General features: G+C 37.7%; 2 protein-coding genes and 1 pseudogene across 6 annotated transcripts in view; all 3 read right to left on the bottom strand.

The window, feature by feature from the left end:
• LOC110062436 (uncharacterized) overlaps window positions 1–23,207 on the bottom strand; it is an 88,721-nt gene that overhangs the window by 54,739 nt on the left and 10,775 nt on the right. For 2 of the 4 annotated variants that reach the window (XR_016208552.1, XM_089294009.1), the window contains exon 1: window positions 16,685–16,705. The exons of the other annotated variants lie outside the window; for them this stretch is intronic. The gene's annotated coding sequence lies outside the window, so the exon portion shown is untranslated. Of the gene's footprint in view, window positions 1–16,684; window positions 16,706–23,207 lie in introns of those variants that run through there. 4 annotated transcript variants of the gene reach the window in all.
• Window positions 1,709–16,772, bottom strand: LOC149109719 (uncharacterized). 2 transcript variants are annotated; one of them, XM_089294017.1, is made up of 10 exons: window positions 16,685–16,772; window positions 15,961–16,000; window positions 15,025–15,222; window positions 11,680–11,955; window positions 10,169–10,324; window positions 9,179–9,247; window positions 8,819–8,905; window positions 6,046–6,135; window positions 5,358–5,471; window positions 1,709–4,449 (listed from the first exon to the last, which is right to left on the bottom strand). In XM_089294017.1, exons 3-10 carry the CDS (start codon window positions 15,080–15,082, stop codon window positions 2,012–2,014), a joined length of 3,288 nt encoding a protein of 1,095 aa, XP_089150143.1. In that variant the 5' UTR covers window positions 15,083–15,222; window positions 15,961–16,000; window positions 16,685–16,772; the 3' UTR covers window positions 1,709–2,011. The 2 variants fall into 2 exon arrangements, with proteins under 2 accessions (XP_089150143.1, XP_089150142.1); XM_089294016.1 differs by having other exon boundaries at window positions 15,961–16,032; window positions 16,685–16,770.
• Window positions 6,056–8,417, bottom strand: LOC149109720 (uncharacterized; annotated as a pseudogene).

Raw genomic sequence — 23,207 nt, 5'->3', positions numbered from 1 at the left:
ATTTGGATACCAGCCTTCTTGACGATGTCGTGCCAGGTGCTAGCGAAACTCTTTCTGGACTCCTTGTTGATCACGAGCGAGAGTATCTACCAACCCCTGAAGATGTAGAGCGCATAGATGATCATAATTGTTGATCGAATTGACCGCGAGAAAGCCAGCAGCCATATCAGTTTTGATCCTGGTGCAATAAGAGCCCAGCCAAACAGGTAAATTCAGAAACAGGTTCTTTACGACGCGCAGAACGCGCTTTCTCGTAGGGATCTGCGCGTACCCTTTGCACGTAGGATGATGTGACACCGGTAGAGGGTCTTCCAATCACTGATCTCCTGACTTGACTCCTAACAGATGAGATATCTTGGCAATTCGCGACCGCTCTACATAATGAGGGCTGTCTAGCATCAATAATTATCTCCTTTCTGTCAATTTCCCTGGCACGCGTGCTCAACGCGAAGTCTCTTCTAATCGCTCGCAAGCACAAGTCGTACTCCAGTAGCGTTCGTGTTCTGAGCCACGCGACGCGTTATATTTTTTGACTGCGCGCAACTGAGTGAGATCAACCTGGACGGCACTTAAGAGTGACTCGCCCCACCCCAGAGGAGAGCAGGGACTTTTCTGACCATTGACGTCAACCATGACTAGCGGATGAAGGTTCCTAGGATTGATGGTAAAGGGAAGTATGATGTCTCCAACGATAAACGCGACATGAGAACTTTCGAGGACATTTGCTAACGCTATGCTGACCCACTATCCACTTAAAACACAACCTTTTTCCCCGCCAGAAATGCATTACGTTCAGCACGAGTAGAAACTTGATTACAGTCTGAAGAAACATGTCCCCGGTGCTAACAAATAGATGCAATCGTTGACAAGTTGATCCTACCAGTGAAATTACGATCATTTGGAAGTGTAGAACGCTAAGGGCCGTTACTTTTGTCACCTGCTTTAACCATCGCATTTGTATCTGTCCACTTACGTTCACCTTCCAGTAAATTCCGCGAAGGGCCACGGAAACTAATCACAAGATCCGAGCTTGCATCGACGAAACTACTCTACAATAACATAATAGCGTTTTATAAGACCAGTTTTATAAGGCCACGTTTCTCTCCATTATTGCCGGCATCTCGAGAAGATTGATTAGATAAGTTCCCGCTACTTTCAGGAGTCTGAATGGCCGTACTTCTTGCGTAAGATATTTCACAGCTCCCTTATAACCCTCTTGATTGAATGGCGCACCATGCGAACTCCATGAACCATTAGTTCCTTGAAATCTGACAATTTAATTGTGTTACCGCCGAATTCCACCGTCGCATGGAACCGATTATCAATACGCACCCAGGCTATCACGACCCTTTTAGACGGTGTGACAGAAGGATTGGGAAGTCTTCTCTCCTAGCTCCTTTGGTTTCAGGGCTACTTGTAGCTTGTTCTTTGTAATCCAGATCCTTTTTATGTGTTTCTTTGGTACTTCACATAGGGTTGACCTCACTGCGTCTTTCCACCTTGGACAGAATTGTCCAGGAAAATTGTTATGTTTTCCCGATCGTGATCTAACCCAATAAGAGCACGCGACAGCCAAGGAATCCATCACCTTAATCTCATTCGCTGGAAATGTTTAGCATATAATTCGTGAGATAATGAAGCAATGCCCACACATATCCATTCATGGCGCATAAAATATTCACTTGACGATACAATCAATATGACATGCTTTCAAGGTCTTGAACGTAGTAGAATTTTCTTTATTATACAGTTCCGACGCCACTTAAGATAAAGAGGTGATATATACTGATAGAAAAAATACGACGGACTCGTATAACATCGGACAATGACAATCAAAAAGAACTTGAAATGAAATTATCAGTAATGCAGTACACATCAGAAAAAACCCGATAATGAAAACAACCCATCTATTTACATCAGTTATAATACGTAAAAAAAACTTGATTAAAAAAGACAGCCATAGCTGTTTTCACTCAGAACAACAAGCAAGTCTTCATCATATGACGATTGTTTACCAAACGATGATGACATGATCATCGTGTTGCAAGCGGAGGAGTTCAGTGAGTACCATTTCACCAATGTTATTGCGATACAAATTCAACTTTGTCAGCGTTGAATTTACTTTGAGTGCTTCAGCAAGACTAGTAGCACCTTGATCACCAATGAGATTGCCATCCAAATCCAACACTTCCAGCGTTGAATTTACTTTAATTGCTTCAGCAAGACCAGTAGCACCTTGATCACCAATGCCATTGTCATACAAATGTAACTCTGTCAGCGTTGAATTTACTTTGAGTGCTTCAGCAAGACCAGTAGCACCTTGATCACCAATGCCATTGCCATCCAAATTCAACTCTGTCAGCGTTGAATTTACTTTGAGTGCTTCAGCAAGACCAGTAGCACCTTGATCACCAATGCCATTGCCATCCAAATTCAACTCTGTCAGCGTTGAATTTACTTTGAGTGCTTCAGCAAGACCAGTAGCACCTTGAGCACCAATGCCATTGCCATCCAAATTCAACTCTGTCAGCGTTGAATTTACTTTGAGTGCTTCAGCAAGAGTAGTAGCACCTTGATCACCAATGCCATTGCCATACAAATTCAACTCTGTCAGCATTGAGTTTACTTTGAGTGCTTCAGCAAGACCAGTAGCACCTTGATCACCAATGTCATTGGCATCCAAATTCAACTCTGTCAGCGTTGAATTTACTTTGAGTGCTTCAGCAAGACCAGTAGCACCTTGATCACCAATGCGATTGAAAGCCAAATTCAACTCTGTCAGCGTTGAATTTACTTTGAGCGCTTCAGCAAGACCAGTAGCACCTTGAGCACCAATGCCATTGCGATACAAATTCAACTCTATCAGCGTTGAATTTACTTTGAGTGCTTCAGCAAGACCAGTAGCACCTTGAACACCAATGCCATTGCCATCCAAATTCAACTCTGTCAGCGTTGCATTTACTTTGAGTGCTTCAGCTAGAAGACCAACGTCACCCTCACTAGGTAATCGATATCCGAGATCAAGACTTTGAAGTTTGAGAAATGAGCCAGAAACACGTGCCATTTTAAGATGAAAACTGCTGTCTTCTCTTCTACATTCGGAAATGCACCCAAGCAAGGTAAGAAAGAATTCTTTGTCATTCACTTGAACCGTTATACTCTTGATAAGGGCTTCTGCTGTTTCCTCGCAACGTGCCGCTACCATACCACATGTAAATGAAAGGACCTCTTCAAGCTCTTCAAGGTATCTTCTATCAGCAGCGAACTCGTCGACACTGATCTCTTTATTGAGAAGCTGACTACACAGATAGATTGCCGCGAAGCATTCTTGAAAACTCTTGTGTAGAAAACTGTAGTGTCGACGGGGTCTTAGTTTACTGCCTCCGGTCTGAACTGACAAAAATCCGAATCCAGGTAATTCATCTGTATGACTTTTCAGCTCACTTTCCTCAAAGTCCAAGTTGTCTTCAAGCAAACCATTCAAAGCTATCTGGCCAAGATGTTTCAGTTGAGCGTCGTATACTTGGACGAGGTCCTCGTTGGTTTCTGGTAATCCTTTCTTGTTTCTGTATCTTCTAAGGATACATTCTATGATTTCCACGTACAGTTGGGTCCTACTTTCTGGGAAAACACCTTCACATTCTTCACAAATGAGGCAAAGGAGCACAGTGTTAAGAGGATTTTCCGCCATGTCTGTCAGGTTTGCATCATATTCCAACTTGAACAGGAGCTTCTCGGCCAAATTCGTCATGTTTTGAAAGTACTTAAAGATAAACTCTTCTGCGTCTTCTGTGGTAAATCCTTCAATTTGCAGCAGGGTGTCACAGTGTATTCGTAACTTAATCCCAGCCCCGTGCCGTGCCGTAGCAACCACGCGACACTTTAAAAGTTCTCTGCGACCCTGAATGATTTCTTTGAACACTGGCAATTTACTTGTGGGAACCTCATCCAATCCATCAAGTACAAGCAAAACGTTAGACTGATTCTGGCGGATGAAGTTGAAGAATCTCTCTCTAACGTCTTGTTCAACATCTCGAGGGAGAAGTTGATCATCAATGGCCTCCCATAGGTTAGACTTCATATCACGACACTTCAGCAACAACACTGTTTCGAACCTTGGAAAGCAATCTTCTACTTCTTGTTTTCCTGTAGCCCAGTCATATACCATCTTCTTGCAGTAAGTGGTTTTCCCCATGCCAGGTTTTCCTTCAATTAATACTGTTCTTGGTTGTGGACATTCTTCATTTGGTTTAAAGATCCCAGACATGTTGACGATGTTGTCTGTCACTGTTCCTCTTGTTTTTTTCCTGCTGACCACTTTGAGTCTGGTAAAAATACTATCAAGATGAAAGTGAAACTCTTCACACCAAGGAAACGGTGTGAGCCATCCCTCGCGGACTCTGTACAGTTGGCGAATTGCGTCGATAATCTCAGCTGGATCAAAATCATCTAGAGGTAATCAAAGAGAAGCTACTTCAAGTAACTTTTCTGTCCAGACAGATAAAATAAGGCGGCCTAAAACCGATCTATTTCTTAAATTAAGGCGAAAATGCAAACAATCATTATCACATAGATAAAAGAAGGAAACGGGAATTAATTTGTAATTGATAATTTTTGTAATATATCTGTTAATTTCTATCTCGATATTTTCCATATTCAAGAAACATATTGAGCATTAACTATCTTGGGACATTTACAAGAGAAACATCTGTTACTAGTTTTTTTTCAATTTTGTTAAAGAAATTCTCTGATATGTTTCTGATTTCACAAATTGAGTTTCTAGTTTTCACGGAGAAAGGCTATAATATTGTCAGTTTCAGTTGAAAATCTTAGGTCACCTTCACCATAAAGCACAGTGCAAAACAGCCTTAATTTTCATAATAAAGATCGGAAACTTTTAAAACCTTTTAATCTTTTGCCATTTCGCACCGAATGATAGGAAGTCTTTCAAGCCTCCTGACATCTTTATATGCATATATGTGAAACAATACTTTGGCAAAACGAAAACGGAAAAGCAGAAGATAGAAGAAGATCTCTTATAATTTAAAGGAGTTTCTGTCACAACAACAGTTACTAGTTTTTACTTCAGGGCGATCGTGATAAGAAAACAAACAACTACTGTCATTGGTAAGGTAACATTTTCTATGGGCAGATTGATAACCACTCTGTCCCAAAAAAACCAGCAAAACAGTGGGGCTCATAAGCGTAATATAGAACCAAGGCGATAACTTGAATAACTTAATGAGTCCTTTATCCTCTTAATAGAAAGTTACACTTATACACAACCCTGAACCGAACGAGAACCACAACAGCTGTCCAATTGTCCGCCACGCTCCCGCTAAAAAAGTAGATCTTACCTTCCATCTTCAGTTTCTTTTCTTCCAGAGGAAGTCGGTTCAATAAAGTGTCCAACTTTTCTTTGATGTCTACAATTTCCTCTTTCACCTGCTCAAGGTTGTCTCCGCTGTTTCCTAAAAATAAACATTCTATAGTCTTATCAATCCTTAATTCACACTTTTATGTAACCAGCAACATATTCCTGGGTGTTTTTTTTTATTCAAAGAGTGGTTTGTATAGTTACAATACGCGATATAAATATCACAATATAAAATATAATTTGCCGGCAACTACTATTTTATTTTAACTTTAACAAATACCACGCCATGAAATGACGATATGACGCAAAGTGACACAGGAAACAACGGACTAAGGTTGAGTTGTCACTGTCTTTTTCCTATTTCCCAGTATTTTTTAATGGTGCGGTAATAAAGCAGAGTTGGGGAAAAATTAAGACGGACGTTGATTTGGCTAATAGAAAATTTCTTTCCGCACGTTAGATCGAAGGCATCAATCACCCACCCAGCAAATGATAGAACCTGGCATATATGGGTAAGAATATCAGTTTTCCATCTTGAGTAGATGATATAAGTGTTATCACTTAATTTTTCTTTCATTCCGACAAAAGAGCTCCGTACAGTTCTACACATTATCAACTTGTTTCACTTTTTCGAGAGGATCAATAAAATCGCCATATAAAATCTATACCTTCTTCTCCTGATGTCACTTGACTTTTCAGTTTTTCAATGATGGTTCGCATGTCCCTTGTCATCTCCTTGAAATCATCTCTCGTATTGTCTGAGAATAAAGCGTTGTACATTAGCTTGAGTTGAAATATACAATCAAGCCAATCCATACAAACAAGAGAGTCATGTAGTAAATGGTTTGAACCCAGGAGTATCAGTAGTTCGTATGGTGTAATTGTCCGGGTGAGTGTAGTTCTGAAAAGAACTGTTGTTGGTGACTGACGTCTCTACAACCTGAGCGGAAATCATCTGCAGAGTCAAGTGAATAGTGTTTGTCAGTCGACGATGTTATGAGTCTGGTCCGTTGAACGTAATTGGTCAGTTTAGCCATGATGGTATTGGCTGTAAGACTAGTGTAAAGTTTGTCATCAGTCATTGGTCGGTTTCGATCCGTCTATTGTCAGTCAAATTGGTCGGTTTTTGGTCCGTCTATTGTTAGTCAAATTAAGTCGGCCTGTTAGAAGTCCGTTTGTCGGTTTCGTTTCCCTCGTGGATAAGCCTTTTATAAGGCGCTGGTAGTTGTTGACATCTATTAAGAGGCGTTTGTTCTGGGTTAGTGTAGTAGCTTTCCAGAGTCAGTCATTGAAAATAGTTTGTACTGTAGGTTAAGCACCGAGCAGAGTCCCAGTCACTGTTGTGGTTTGTCAGTTGATGATGTACAGCAATGTGATTGTTGGCATCACGATTTCTCGTGGCTCTTTTGTGTTCAGTCAGTCTTGTGTTAAGGTTTCTGCCAGTCTCGCCAATGTAGGAAGCCTGGCAGTCGGAGCATTTGATCTTGTAAACCGCTCCCTGTCTGTTGCTGGGTTTGTCCCTGTCTTTAGCGTTGGTCAGTAAGTCTCGTAACGTAGTTGTAGGTTTGTGGGCTACACGGATGTTGTAGGGCGGTAGGATCCGTGAGTGCCCCTAATGTAAGGTATAGTCACTGTAGTAACAGGTGTTGAGTTCCTGTTATCAACCTTCATAATCTTTCAGAACAGACAAATTCATTCATAAGCCCATGAAATACCTCCATTCACGACATTTCAATAACAATTATTATTTTTTTCAGTTAGTACGCGCGCTGTGATTGGTCAATTTAGCGGACCGTATTCTCCTGTACGGCCCGCTAAAATTTAAAGCTGTTTTTGTTGCCAAAATGTTTCGTGATTTATCGCCAAGTGTTCTTGACATTTTTAACAAGTAAAAGTTTAAAACTTTCTTTTACTTCTAAAATTGTGTATTGAAACCTGCTAACGACGTAAGAGTCACTTAACAATGATTTGAAATTGAGTCGTTTTGCTTTCGAGGTGCGTCAGAAATTTGAAGCCGTTCCGCGTGAATAGAAATCGTTCCCGAGCCCGTCAGACACACAGTAGAGATATAAAAAATATCTTATTAACCTCGTTTTCTCGGTCCGTTCTGTAAGTTACGGATCCTCGTTTTCCCCTTCGATTTATGGCCGGCGCACTCGGTCCGTAACTTACAGTACGGCCCTCGAACTCGCTTAGTAAGAGGTATTACGAATCGCTCAAAATTGAGTTTGACGTGGCTCAAAACAGTAATATTTCCGGGAGACACCTGGGCTCTAGCATGCACTTCGGTATGAGGCATCACGCGATCATTCGAGGGTTTGCGAGATAGCGCGCGAGATTTAAAGTTCACAAAAATAAAAAAAAAACACGGCGGCTCGAGGCCTACTTCGTAAAGCTTTGTTTCTGCCAGGTTTAGTAAGCTGTTTGCGTGATCACTTATTTTTAACTTGGAAAACATCCATCCTTCAGGCAATTTCAAAGGAAAACATCCTTTTAAACCGCTGTGCTGCAACGTAAACGATCGATCGTGCCGGCTATCAATCCAAAAAACTGCAGGAAAAAAACTACTCTTCAGGTTTTCTTCGTTCTTTTGACTTTGCTAGTCTCACCTCCGGGTATTTATGATACTCTTCTTCGACCGCTTAGGCTGCTAACGACAACAGCTAAAAAAACACTTTTCGCGGACTATTCCCGTTAATTCGCGTGGAATTGCGGGCTCTACTGATCAGCGGACCGCCTTCTCGCATGCGCAAGGGGCGATCTTGCATAGTCGAGATTTTAATTTTGCGCCTAGAAATAAACTACCTTATCCACGAAGCTAATATCTCAAAAACCGATCCGGTGACCCTGCTTTTTTAATGCAAAAAAATATTCAACAGCAAAAGCGGAATGCACATGCGAAATTGTAAGAAAAAACTGTGGAAGCCTTGGAAATTTCCATTTTTCTTAATTTAAGAAAAATCCACTCCACAGAATTTTGTATAATTTTGTCTGTTTCTTCTTCTGTGTTTAATAAAAAGATTTTTATAAAAAAAATATGGGGTCACTGGCTTAGTTTCTAAGATAGATGCAACTGATGGTAAAAAGTGGGTTAGGTTTGTTGCTATGCAACCGGACAGTCCAACCTTAATTTATGACAATGAAAGGCACAGTGGAGAGTTACCTTAAAAAATAGCACATCCATTCAAAACAGTACAGTTCCAAGCCTGAAAAATCACACCTAGTTCTAGAAATCTCAAAAAAACAGAAAACTGGTTTGAGCCACCTTAAGCCAAATTATTTCCTTTTTCACTTTCGTCAGAAATGTGTCTCTTGCTAGCCTGTATAACAGCCTCCCTCTCCAAAAGAGAAAGGGCGGCTGTGTCACAGGCTAGTCTTTCGCTGGATAAGCTGTTCTTTTACTGTTCAAAAACTGCATGACAGTTTTTATTCAGAACTGACCTTCATCGTCGGTCTCTCTTCGTGCTACCAAAGTGTCTAACTTCTCACTCATGTTCGCTATCTCACTTTTCATCTGTTGAAGTTTGTCTGAAAATTAACATCAGCTTTCGCTATCATTGCCATAGCTATGTCAAAATATATAGATAGACAAATATCGACGTTGGAAATTATCAAATTTCTGCCAGTTTGAACATGCAATAATTTACCAACATTAGTTGCTCAACAGTCATCCTGTCGCTTTTTCCGTTTGTTTATTAATGTATTAGTTGCTGTTTACTGCTGAAGTTACAGGAGAACCTTTTTTTCTTGCCAGTGATAGAATCTTTATAACTCCAAATATCTCAATTGACAACTACTGACCTTCATCTAGGAGTGATCCCAACTTTATCACTTGATTTCCTATTTGCTCAAGAGTCTCTTTGAGGTTTTCTGCGGTGGAGCAAAAGTCAGACTTAGTTTCAAGCTTATACAAGTTGCTCTTTGCACTCACGTTCAGTTTAACCATAACTTTATTTTTTCGTTTCCTTTATTTTCGGAACCGTTGAAAACGTTGCTTAGTATTTAAAGCGATCATCATACAGGAGACAGATAAGCTGCCAGGAAATTATTATCAATTTACACTTCTTACTTTTGGTACAGGCTGTTAAGTAACCTTAAGAGAAACTTGATTAGTGGCATGAAAACAATTGTTTATTGGTGCCTGGCATTACCCTGTCAGTTAACACCCGGATGAAGAGAAAGCAGCCACCTTTCGTTTTTAAAAAGTACCAATTATTTAAAACTCTCTGTACTTGACTAAATTGTCAAATTCCCCATCCTCAGGCAACCCTTTGCGATCAAATGCCCCCATGGTGGGGACCTACTACCAGTCAAATGCCTCCCGGAGGGGTGTGGCATGGGCGGGCTTGGAATTAACAGAGCCATTATTGTTTTGAGTGACTGATTACTATCAAGTTATAATGGAGCTCTGCTTTTACACATAAGGCTTAGCTAAATCTATTTGCACAATGCCATAGAAAATACAGCCAAACAGGATACAGGAAAGCTGTGGTATATTTGACGATAACAAATTCGACCTTCCCATCATGCGCCGCGCATATGTCACATTGATTGTGTTGGGCACTGTATTTTCAATGGCGTGGTATAAAATAGTTACGCAAAGCTCTCTCCTGGTATAACATGGAAGTCATGGAACATCCCACTAATGTAACTTGTATTTTCTTGGTATATTACACGCTCGTCCGTCTTAATTATAAGACTCGTGTGTATACCAAGAAAATGCAAGTGACTCGTGGGATATTCCATGGTATACCATTCAAAAACACTGCATAACTAATATATATTACATACCTCGTTCAGGATCTGGATCCGAATGTTTCCGTTTAAGAGTACTTCTCGCTCCAGTGGAATCTCCACTGTCATGTGTACTTGCAGTGGCACTAGAGACTTCTGCTGTTACTCTTCCTGCTGGTATTGCACCAGCGGGCTGCTGAATGGCGAAAGGTCCTATAAAGATACGCAAAACGACTTAAATGAAATGAATCATCAAAGGGACCTAATGGTCCAAATGGGTTCCAGTGGATATTATACACTTACTGGTCCCAACGGTAATGGATAGTTTTGTTTTACCGAGAATCTTGATGTTCCCTGAGACGAAGTCAAGGAAAACATCGAACCCCATTAATCCAGTCAACAACAGGCCATAAAACCCCGTATGAGGGGTTCTTTAAATAAGAAAATGACTGACTCAGAGCTTCTGTTCAGGCCACTTCAAAGTGGACACAATACAGAGGTGGCTGTATTAATGGGGTGGCTGTGAGGCAGGGTTCCATTCTAAAACTGCAAAAATCTATGCTAATTTAATCCAAACACCATCTGGTCATGATTTCCTTGTTCAAACTTAAAGAATTATTAATGACATGGAGAAGGATTTATCCCAAAATCCTTACTTCAATCATCAATTATTTGTCTTGTTTCTAAAATTCTTTACATTTCCTCTGATGTTATTGAAACCAATTTTGGAGCTGTTCTGACAGTTCTCAGAACAAAGTTTAAATCCAAGATGATAGAAATTTGCAAATGTGGCATTTACGTGCTATGTGATATCATGAAAAACAATTGATTTAATCACTTAAGTAGACAAGTATGAATGCTTAACATGCGATTTAGGTTAGGTAACTATTGAGGGACCAGGGAGGGGGAGGGGCATAAAATTACCTATCTTACAAAAGGGCAAAAGGCTAAGTTAAGTAGGGTATTTTTTTAATATTTTTAAAACTTCAATTTTAGGTTACTATATTTATAGCACTGCCCATTTAAAGTAGCCATTTTCTTTAAAGGAATGTTACTTTGTACTGGCAACAGTGTAATCTTTGGTGAAACACGTCAGTGTGACTCAGACAGGAAAACCTTTGAAAAGTAATTGAAATCTTTGGACATCTTGAGAAATATTTGAGTTACCTTCATAAGGCCTGGCACTCACAAGCTTAAAATCTCATGCATGTGAGACAAAAGGAAAAAAGTTGGCAGGTATATTACGCTGCAAGTGAGTGATATCTTGACTTGAGCTACTAAATTTTCATGCAACTGATAAATTCCTTCAAATTAAGTTGTCACTGAAAATAGTAACCTTAAGGGAAACTTGATTAGTGATGAAAAAAATTGTATGTTGGTGCCTTGCATACAACACCCTGTCAATTAACCTTTAATTTGCACCTGGATGAAGAGAGGTGCTGTAAGAGCAAATTTTGTTGCCTGAGAACATGACAAATTAACCCCATCCAGACTTCTTGATCTGGAGTACATCACACTTAAACCATTAGACTACTGGAACAGCACTTAACATTGTAAAAAATACTTACCATTAACGTAACAAAACTGCTCTGCCAAGTCTTGGCGCTGCACAAGTTCGTGGCTTAATGCATCACACAAGGCCTTGTAGGTTGCTGCTGAAGAACCTTTTCCTTGTTTCCAGTGCTTTAACATCTGGTATACCTTTTCAGACAGTTGGTTGTGAGCTTGATTTATTTGTTCAAGCTGTGGATCACTGAGCCCAAGGCGACGCCCAAGCCTTTTCCAGTTTACAATTTTATCACCCAGTACTTCTAATTCATAATCTGTGGGTGTGCCATCTCTTACTACAAAGAGAAATAATGGTTCAAATTTATAGCTGAACTGCTGTTGTTACTCACAATACTTAAAATTAAGGCTTTGACCTATTTCAAGTGATTAAATATTTTTATCATCACACAGCTACCTCAGTGTTTTTACAGAATTTAACTAGGAAAACCTGAATATATATATTTGGCTGAAGAAGAAAACAAAATCTTTGTGATGTCAGAATTAGTTGCCATGACAACAAACGGTACCATGTTTAAGCTATCACAACTTTAAAATTAGTAGGTGAAAGTTTATTTTTACATATGTAAACATTTTCATCAAGTTGACTTGTGAGCTTCTCTTCCAAGTCCAATATTGGCTTAAAGCAACAAATCACAACCTCCCAGATGAAACCACCGAAACAACCAAAACGAAATTACTGAAACAAGCCACACAACCAACACAAAACCATGAGCTAGCCAAAGGAGAAAAGTCAAGAAAAGGTTGATTTCACTTTCTCTTAGATTTATGAATTTAGTCAGAAATTATTGACTATGTTATATTTTTATATCTTTTATTGTAAGCAATCATTTTAATTTTGTGTGCTTACACTTTAACTAGTTCATATTTTTTTTGTTTACTTGTTTATAAATTAATGTATATTCATGTTATCTTAATAGTGGGCTTTCTGCAAGGACGCTTTTTAGCTAAGCGGAATTTGTCAGTCTAAATAAAGAATTTCCCTTTTTTACCTTCAAATATAACCTGTCCAGTATCAGCCCTAACTTTAATATTAATAACACCTTAGGTTCCTAAAGTATAATAACCTAAACGCTGAACAACATCCACATCATGCAACAACATTTAATTTAACTATTAATATAAATAAAATAGAAACAAAAACAAAAATGTTTCAACCTTTAAATAACTTAAGCATTGTTAACTGTAACACATTGGTTCTGACGTATTTCTATCTTTGGATCAATTTACATGGTAGGCCCTTTGCAGCTAAGCTATCAGTGTGACCTATTTTTCACAAAATTACAGGCTATATCACTGAACAAATGCCAGAAATGGAAAAAGCATGTCGAAAATATCAAAATGGCCAAGTTTGAGGGCCCTGTCAAGAGAGATTGAGATTTTATAATGGTCTGAAGATTTGTATGGAAAAAGCTGTTGGAGAGAAAGGCCTTGCTCTCCAGCAACATTTTCCATACAAATCCTCTAAATCCTTTTGAAAATTCGAACAGTCATATAAACTTTAAATACTCTTTAATTCCAGGGGCCTCAAACTTGGCCACTTTGTTATTTTTGATATGCTCTTTCTAGACTATTCCATTTCTGGCAATCTGAAATTTACAGTCCATAATATAGATTTTTTTTTTTCAGGGAAAATGTGGTCATGCGATTTCAGCTGCATTAAGGGCCTATTGCAATGGCGGGATATCTTGCTTGACTCTCAATTGCAAGGTAATTTGAAAACCTCAATAAGAAACTACAGTACCACTAAGCTAGTATACGTAATCATACGGTTTCAAGTTCAATTTGGAATTAATTTGCACTTGTGAGTTTTTCAAAAAGCTGAAATTCCACTAGCCGTCTCGGCGAGTGCAATTTCAGCCTTTTGAAAAACTCACAAGTGCAAATTAATTCCAAATTGAACGAGAAAAACCGTATGATTACTTAGTAATAATATAAACATGAAAAAATTCGCGTGGAGTAAGTGACGGAAGATCTTTCTGAAAATCATTTTTTCTCTTTCAAAGTTTCCACACAAAATATTCATCATCATTTTACGTGATATCATTTGCTTAGAAAATTTCCTATTGTCTTTCAGCCAATCATTATCCAGAATTACGATGTGTAATTTGCACTGGTGTTACACCTTTTGCACTGGTTTTACACTTGAACTGCACTGCTCTCAGCCAGTCAGAATCGAGTAATTTTTTCATGTATATTTAATATTAACAAAGAAATGAACTTAAAAGAAATTAAAAGGGACGGTATCAGTAAGTTGTGCATATGCGAGCTTTCAATCCAGAGTTTGAAAACGTCCAACAATGATTAATTCTCAATCTCATATGCAAAATTCAAAATGGTGTCCACAAGTGGAGACTATGCAGTAAATGTACCTTGGCCAGTTGAGCTACTCAGTGCATCTTTACCAAAAAAATCATAAATTTCTTAAGAACCTGCATTCACTTAGCTTTCTACCGACGAATTGAACGTGAAAACAAGTATTTATTAATTAAACTAACGTTGGAAAGATGCGTGGATCATGTTGGAATTTGATGGCAATTTTGGTTTAAGACAGCATGCATTTTTGGTTATTTATTGTATCAATTCGCCTCTAAATCTTAACATACTGCGGAATCTGCACTAAGTTAGCTTTCAAATGGGGTAAATTAACTTCGCAATTTTCAAAGATGTTATGGAGAAAAAATTCTTTACACGAGGTGGTTAGCCCTGTGAAGTTGACAGATAAATGGATTGTGTTATAATTCAATGGAAAGTAGGATGAAATACAGCATGATTTTTTAGCTGTTTAATGTATCATGGCTGCTGAATCATTACGTACTGAGAAATTAACATTCATGGCTAGCTTTCAAATGGCGCATTTAACTTAGAAATCTGTATAGTGGAGAAAAAAATTACTTACATGAGTTGGTTAGCACTGGTAAATTTAGGAACCTGTCTTGATCACGCCGCGATCCGATAGGTCAGAAACACGGCCCGTCATTATAAGTTATTTTTAAAAAACTCAAACAGACCTAGAAAAAACTTAGTTTTGACAAATCTGCTTTCCCTTCGCTACAAAATAAAACAATTTACATTAAAAATACCCTCTAAAAGCAAATATTTTAGCCAATATGAAAAATCAATTTCACACTGATGTGCAGCTCATGATACTGTCCCTTTAAATAATTGAATAATTTTTTTCTGTTGGGGACATGTGGAAATCTTACTTGAAATACCTCTTTCCCTTCCAACTCCTTGTGCATATTACTACGTGTGACTCTCCTTGGTGGCCACTCAGACCCCCAATAAAATCTAAAACAACTATTATGAACAAACATTAATTAAAAATAATACAAATTCATACTTACATGTACTTGTTCCAGGTACAGCTTCCATTGAGGATTGGAGAGGACAAATTTCATCCATGTCTACAGCTGCGCAGGTATACAATTGATCAGAAGTGCTAATGAAGTCGTTGAACAAACTGAAAGTTATTTATGCACCATCTTTCAGGAAACGCTGTCCTTCTTCTCGTGTCAACTTCAAAGACCTCACATCAACTTGACCTGTCCCAATGTCACCAATAAAAGTATATAGACCATTAAGAATAAGAAAAACAAGTAAATAAACCTCATTTGCCTGTAACATTTAAGCATGGAGCTTTAAAACAAACATGATAATAATGGGTTTAAGGCAAAGCTGAAGATTCAACATACAATTGTCTGGCAAACAGGCATGATAAGGAGGATGTAATGCACAAGTACTAGTGAACACCGAATCCTTTAAGCCTGCAGTGACCATGACTGATCACCGATAATACACCACAAATGTACATAAAAAGCTTGAGCTGCAATTTTTCTTCTCATGTCTGTCCGGATACATTCGTTGTGTAATGAAGTCTAAATAGGGAGATTAGTTACAAACTCTTTCTATCGCATTTTGCAAGTTACAGTCTTTCAAATACACTTGACAACTGCTGGTCTGTTTATATCGTCAGTGTTTAAAAGCTTTCTGTGCTTAAACAGTGAAGCTTTAAAATGCCTTTGCTTAGTCTTGTAATTGTCTCATTAAAAATAGCTTAGAACTGTGTTGAATATAGCGAAAGTCAGAGAGTACTGCATCAAAAACACAACTTTGTTAAAAAAGGTATCCAAATTGAGTGAAAAGCTTTCCACCTTTGTTGTTTTAGACCAATTAACATAATGCAGACAAACACTCCTAAATGAAACCTACCGTAATAATCACACAAACTACTAAATACATGCCATGTGATATGAGAATTTTTGTTTTCACAATTTTCTTACCTAGAGAAGTTGTGAAGTCGTGGAGTTAATTTTTTAAAATCTGTTGGAAATGACACAGTATCAGTCAGTCACCTGAAGGAGTTAATACAACAGTAGAAATAAATAGGTTGTCTATCATTTATGCATACTTAATTGGCCATCTTTGGTTTAGTATTTCTACAACAAGAAAAGTCATGTGAAAATGAAATCCACTGGATCAGTTGTTTTACAACTATCAGTCTATTAAAGAACAAATATTCATTTCAACTGGGCAATTCGATTTCTCTCCGAGGCTTTAAATCATCTGAAGTAAGGTGCATATTTCGTAGTGTTCAGTGAATATCACATTTTGCAAGTTATATTCTTTCAAATGTGCGTGATAATTACTGCTTGACTCTGTTGATATCTTAAGCCTTCGGCGCACTACAGTGATTAGCTACTGTTGTTGCTCAGTTGTTGCTTAGTTGTTGCTTCAGGCTCACTGAAACAGCTAGAACTCTCTCGGTGAACATAAAGTCACACTTATACATAATCACAAAACAGGATTATTTCATTGGCCAGTTAACAAGCATAGCAAATCAAGTTTTCGACAAATTGTTTTCTCCAACAAATTGTCAAAAGCAAGTGAGTAAAACAACATCCAACTTTGCTGTTTTAGACCCATACATAGGCAGACAAACACTGCTTAATATAACCTGTTTAAATCACACATATTATAATTGTTTCCATAATTGATTTTTCTTACCTTACAGAGAAGTTCTGTAGTTGCGCAGTTGTTTTGAATTCTCAGGGTTGAAAATGGCTATGTGTTAGTCAGTCACCAAGGAGTAACAACTGTAGAAACAACAGGTTGGCTCTTAAATCTCTTAGGTAACATATAAAACACTTGCTCTATTAAAACAGCACAACACTTAATCGAGAATAACTCTGGAAATATTAAAGCAGTGTTCTTCAAACTTGGCACCAGCAATGTACATCACAAATCAAACAGAATGGCACCTGCTATGTTGTTGCCATGGCAACACTCTTGGCTTCAGTCTCTTCCTGTGAAAAACCAAATATCCCCATTTGCAGCCTTTTAAAGTGGGACAGAGGGTCTTGCTCAGAACACACATGGTTCCCATGTTGTTTTAACTCTCCCCATTAGATTGTTGGGAGTGGATGATCCTTGTTTAAGATAAAATCTGGGAATTTAGTCTTAATTAAAACAGAACCAGTGGCATAATTGTTGTCATGGCAATGGCATGACGGGTGTCATTATGTTTCTTTAGTGATGTACATTTCTCGTGCCAAGTTTGAAGAACACTGCTTTAATATTTCTAGAGTTATTCTTGATTAAGTGTTGTGCTGTTTGAGTAGAACCACCTATGATGTCATCACTTTCCTCATCTGCATAATACAAAAATGTGAATATCCCTAAGACGCAAAAAGATATTCTGAAAAGGAAAATGCCATTCTTCTTTACTTTGAAAAGCCTTTCAAATAAGCAGCAATTATTTTTTACTTCATAGGCACTTTAAGTAAAACCAAGAGAGCCTCCAGCAATGCAAATTACTTTTAATGAACATGCTGACAGGCATAAACTATTTCAAAGGAAAAGATAATTTGTCAAGAAACAAGTGCAGTGCCGTTGTCAAACTTTCTAACACACAATTAAATGCTACGATCTGTTAAAGTAAAAGCAATAACGTTTGAGAGGACATTACCCAAATACAATCAATATTCATGAAGAAGAAAGTTATTCTGCAATTTATTGTGTGCATATGTTAACAAAAATCCCCTGGGCTCCGAAATAAACAGGAATACAGCTTGCTGACATTTGAAAACATTATAATTATTTTATTATATAACTAGCACATTATGAACTTCAAAGATAACACTACTTACTACAAGCATTAACTGTATAGTTTGCCGGACTACATCCGAGAGCTAAAGTTAGCGTTGTTCGACTTTCTAATGGTTTCCAAGTGTAATGTTTTCCTGTTAGTGCTGTAGTTAACTATATTTTGTTGAAAAAATATCTCAGGATTTATTTGAAACAAATCGGTCTTTCATACTGTAAAATACTCTTTCCTCGATGAAATAATTGTTTATCAAACTTTCTAAAGTGCGTCACTCATGTTTAGTTTATGCTTTTGCAAGGAACTAGTTCTGTGTTTCAACACGCATTGGCAAGTTGCTTGCCCAGTGTTTATTGTCTGAAGCGTTTCGTAGATCCTAGTCGAAAAAATGATAACTCCAGTTTTATTTGACACAAATCTTTCATTCAAACAGTAAAATACTCTTTCATTAATAAAAGGATGGTTTATCAAAGTTTCTAAACACATGCCCACTTTCAATTAGAGTTCGTACCCTTTTTCAGAAACAAATTTCCAGGACTTTTCCAGGACTTTTCCAGGACTCAGATTGATTTTTCCAGGACTCTAAAATTCACATTAACCCTTTCACTCCCATTATCTTAATGTTAATTCTCCTTACTGTCTGCAATACATTACATGTTTTTTTACTTGAGCTTAAGAGATTTCCAGGACTTTCCAGGACCAGTAGCCCTTTTCCAGGACTTTCCAATCTTGGAAAATGCCACAATAAAATTTCAGGACTTTCCAGGTTTTCCAGCACCCATACAAACCCTGTTAATTAATTTTTCTTCAAGGGAAAGCTTGGTGTTTCAGCACGTGTCGGCAAGTCGCTTAATTGAACCAAGTTTACTCTCTATCGGAAAATGTTATCTGTCAGTTGTGTTTGGTCTATGAAGATGGGATTGTTGAAGCAATTATCCCCGGTTCTTCTTGACAGAAAGCAGTATTTTTTATTCAATGGCCAATGTTAAGTAAAAAGGTTTTACAAGCAGCCCATATTGCACAGGGTAAAAAGCCATGGCTGGTTTTTTAAGTTTTACAAATATGATCGGCCATCGATCAACTGAGCCCATTATGGCAACATGGCGTGGGGAAAGAGAGATTGGGGAGAGTGAAATGAACAATTACAAAAGACACAAGCCTATAACAAACACCCATCATCCATGCCATCCTAGATCAAAGGTGACATTATTTTTATTCCTCTGGCAATTTGTAAATACATTTCAGACCTTTTTGAAAAGAGTATTTCGGAAAGTGGTGAACTGACAATTATAAGCATTGGCGAACTGATCCAGGACATTGGCAAATCAACTTCATCAATAATTCACTGGGCAAAAACGATTAATCGCTAGGCTGTATTGATATTTCATTGGGTGAAAATAATATATCACCTGCAACAAATGATAAATCGCTTGGTGGAAACAATAAATCGCTTGCTGCAAACAAAATGTTGCTTGGTGCAAACCATATATCGCTCGGTTCAAATGATAAATCACTTGGTGCAAACGATTAATCACTCGGTGCAAATGATAAATCACTTGGTGCAAACGATTAACCGCTCTGGGCAAATGATAAATCACTTGGTACAAACGATTTATCACTTGGTGCAAATGAAAAATCACTCGGTGCAAACAAATAATCACTTGGTGCAAACGATAAATCACTTGGCGCAAACGATTAATCACTCGGTGCAAATGATAAATCACTTGGTGCAAACGATTAATCACTCGGTGCAAATGATTAATCACTTGGTGCAAATGATAAATTGCTTGGTGCAAATGATAAATCACTCGGTACAAACGATTAATCACTCGGTGCAAACGATTAATCACTTGGTGCAAATGATAAATCACTTGGTGCAAATGATAAATTGTTTGGTGCAAACGATTAATCGCTCGGTGCAAATGATTGTTGGTGTAAACAATATATCGCACAAGACTCAGTGAAATATCGTAACAGCTACAACAATAGCTCCACGATATCTCCGCGATATATCATTTCAAGCTAATCATCGTTCAAATATCGCCGATAAATCGAAATTATTGCGATATTCATTGATTGTCATTTGCATTAGTTTTGCACAATACTGTACAATTACCGTATACAGACATACACTTCTAAAGAAAACCAATAATCACATAAACTACTGAATGCGCATATCAGAATTTTGTTTTCATAATTTTCTTACCTAGAGAAGTTCTGCAGTCGTGGAGTTGTTTTCAAATCCGTTGAAAATGGCACAGTGTCAATCGGTCACCAAGGAGTTAATACAACTGTAGATATAAACAGGTTGGCTCTAATCTCAAGTGATATATAAAATGTTTGCTTATGGTCAAAATTGAAAACGTTCTGTGAACAAAGCAGCAATAAGAGAGATATTGTGCTTTTTTGCATTGGGTTTATCGCTCTAAAGCACACAAGAATAATAATTCCTTACACAGAAATCGTATCTACCAACATTTCAATCAAGCTTCTTGCTTTCACCAAGGACAGGAGCTGAGTCATTCAGTGTTTACGAGTCAATATTGATGTGCTAGAAGCCATTATGAATTTCATATTTACTAGTAAAAGAAACGCAAATGCAAACCAAACTGTAATGCATTAGGGAATATCGACTTTTTAAAGCCTAATCATTACTGATAATCGGCAGAAACATAAAAAGAGCTAGTTAATTTTCTTCTCCATCCAGATACATTTATTGTCTATTGAAGTCTGTGGAAATTGCCTACAAACTCTTTCTATCGCATTTAATTTTGCAAGTTATTCTTTCAAATGTGCGTGATAACTGCTTGTCTGTTTATATCTTTAGCGTTGAAGCTTTCCACACTACAGTGACATGAAGCTATTGTTTTTGCTTAGTCATGTATGGCTCCCTGAAACAGTTACAACTCTTTTGAATATAAAGAAAATCTCAGTGTACAGAATCCCCCCCCCCCAAAAAAAGGATTATTTTATTGGCCAGTCAAAGTGGTACTATGATCAAATTTTTCTTCCTTGATTTTTTAGGTGTATCACATAGAATTCCATGAAAGATTAAAAACGCCATTTACCATTTGCAAATATCTGCACTAGTTCCGGAGATATTTAACTTTGAAAAATGTGTAAAATATGCAAATGAGATGACTGATGACGTCATACACTCAACCCAATTTTCTATCAAGTATATAAATAGAGCTATCTTGGTAAATTTGCAGCGCAGACCATTGAAACTTGGTAGGCTAATAGTTCTACAGGAAACACACCTACTGATGTAAAAAATTCTGTTCCCATGGCAACTCACGCTCTTCCAGTCCCCACCCACTTGATTTCAATATGTTAGTGATTTTCAGCTCGCAAAACATTACACGAGGCCACAAACTTGAGCTAACATATTTATATGCTTGCTGGATCAAGCATATGAGGCACCATTTGCAAATATCAAAATGGAACACCAAAGGTGGCAAGAAATGCCTTTAATATTGGGGAGGTCTGGAACCCAGTATGTTGCCATGGTAACCAAACTGTTAAGCTCATATTGTGGAGCACATTTAGTAGAATCTTACTACAAAGAATCAAACATTTCTGATTCAAATTGGCTGAGATACCTTTTTTCATTATCTTTGATGAAAATTTGGTGAGTGTATGACATCATCACTGGCCTAATTTGCCTATTTTAAAAACTTGAATATCTCTGGAACGAAAAGAGATATTTGAATATAGTAAATAGCATTTTTCTTCTCACACAGGCTACTTATTTATGTTTTAAAATGGCTGCGATAGGAAAGATGCGATTTTCGTCATAGTACCACTTTAACAATCATACGCTGTAAATGAAGTGTTCGACAAAATTAATTGAGAAAAGCAAGCGAGCAAAAGCTCTCCAACTTTGTTGTTTTAGACTCATACAGATAAAGACGAACACTAGCTGCTAAATATCACCTTTAAATATACTTGCACAGACTAGAATGCACATATCAGATTTTTTTCATAGTATTCTTACCTTGCAGAGAAGTCGCTATGCACTTGAAGACGATCGAGCCAAAGTCAGTCAGTCACCAAGGAGTTTATACAACTGTAGAAACAAACAGGTTGGCTCGCATCTGATGTAATATTTATGTCCTTAGCAAGACTGTGCTCTAGCAGCACCCGTTGCCGCATGCGACCGGCTTCCACCTTCGGGTGACAAGAAAAACATACCTGGTCGCCCAGCCGGGCGACCTCCTTTTACAGGTGTAACTTGGAGATGACATCAGTCTTACAATAATTTGTCTTTTACTTTTTGATTTCTTGTGTTGTATTGAAGTTTACAAGGCAAAATGGCTCAATTCACAATGCTTAAATTCATCTGTGAAGTGCTCAAAACATCGCTCGTTCAGTGACTTGGTTCCATACGCTTAACTTAACACTGGCCTGTAGTCATACGGACAGCAGTTTCCTTTATAACTCATATAGCGTCAACAAAAAGTCTTCTTAGTTCTTATGGTTTGTATAATGTCCATGAAAAGTCCCTAATAGACCAATTTCGATATATCAAAACTCAGCCTAAAACAATAGACCTCAGTACGAGGCTCTGGGGAATAACTACAGAGTTTGTGGGTTTATTCCCTAGAGCCTCGTACTGAGGTCTATTGTTTTAGGCTGAATTTTAATATATCGAAAGTGGTCTATTGAAGGAGAATGTGAACTGAATTATCAGAAGCAACAGGCTAGGGTAAAGAGGGAAAAAGGACTAAATTTTTCTACATATATCAACCATTCTAACTCAAAAAAACATGTAAATTTTGTCTCTCTTTGTGGACTCTTGACAACAGTATAACAAAAAGTTACATGTGAACAAAATTTATCTTTGGCATCTGTAAATAGGATAAATGCCCTAGAAACAATGTAAGACAATTTTATTTGAGGGTCAATCAGTTATCATATATATATCAATTAATAATGTTATTAGATAATTATAATTAATCAATTAATTAACTATTTATTTATTTATTTTTCATTCAGGGTACCAAGCTTGACTTCTGGGCACCTTAGCCTACATATAGTTGGGTGCCTGAAGGGCTCCCTAGAATTTTTCTTAGAGCACAGCCTTGATTAGTCTAAATTGAAAATATTGATGTAAGCAAAGCAATGAGATCGAAAATTTAACGGTATAAGTTCACCTATAAGAAAGATTTGCTTTTCCGTGTTGGGTTTATCGCAGTAATGCGTCAAGAGAAACCTTTAACAACTTGAGCCAGGCAAAAAACCAGCAATACTGATTACTACCAAGTTATTGCTTAACTTACTGCTCATTAGTACATCCTGATTACTGATGAATAGTCCATACTCCCCGGTTTTAGGACGTTGTAACATAAATTACGATAAGGAAACCCTATTATAAATCACAACAGCAGATCATGTGTCTTCAATCTATAATTATTTTTTTTAATT

Source organism: Orbicella faveolata, unplaced genomic scaffold, assembly GCF_042242905.1.
Source record: "Orbicella faveolata isolate gen_17 unplaced genomic scaffold, um_ofav_v1 contig_25, whole genome shotgun sequence".
NCBI lineage: Eukaryota > Metazoa > Cnidaria > Anthozoa > Scleractinia > Merulinidae > Orbicella > Orbicella faveolata.
This window is presented reverse-complemented; position numbering and strand designations above follow the sequence as displayed.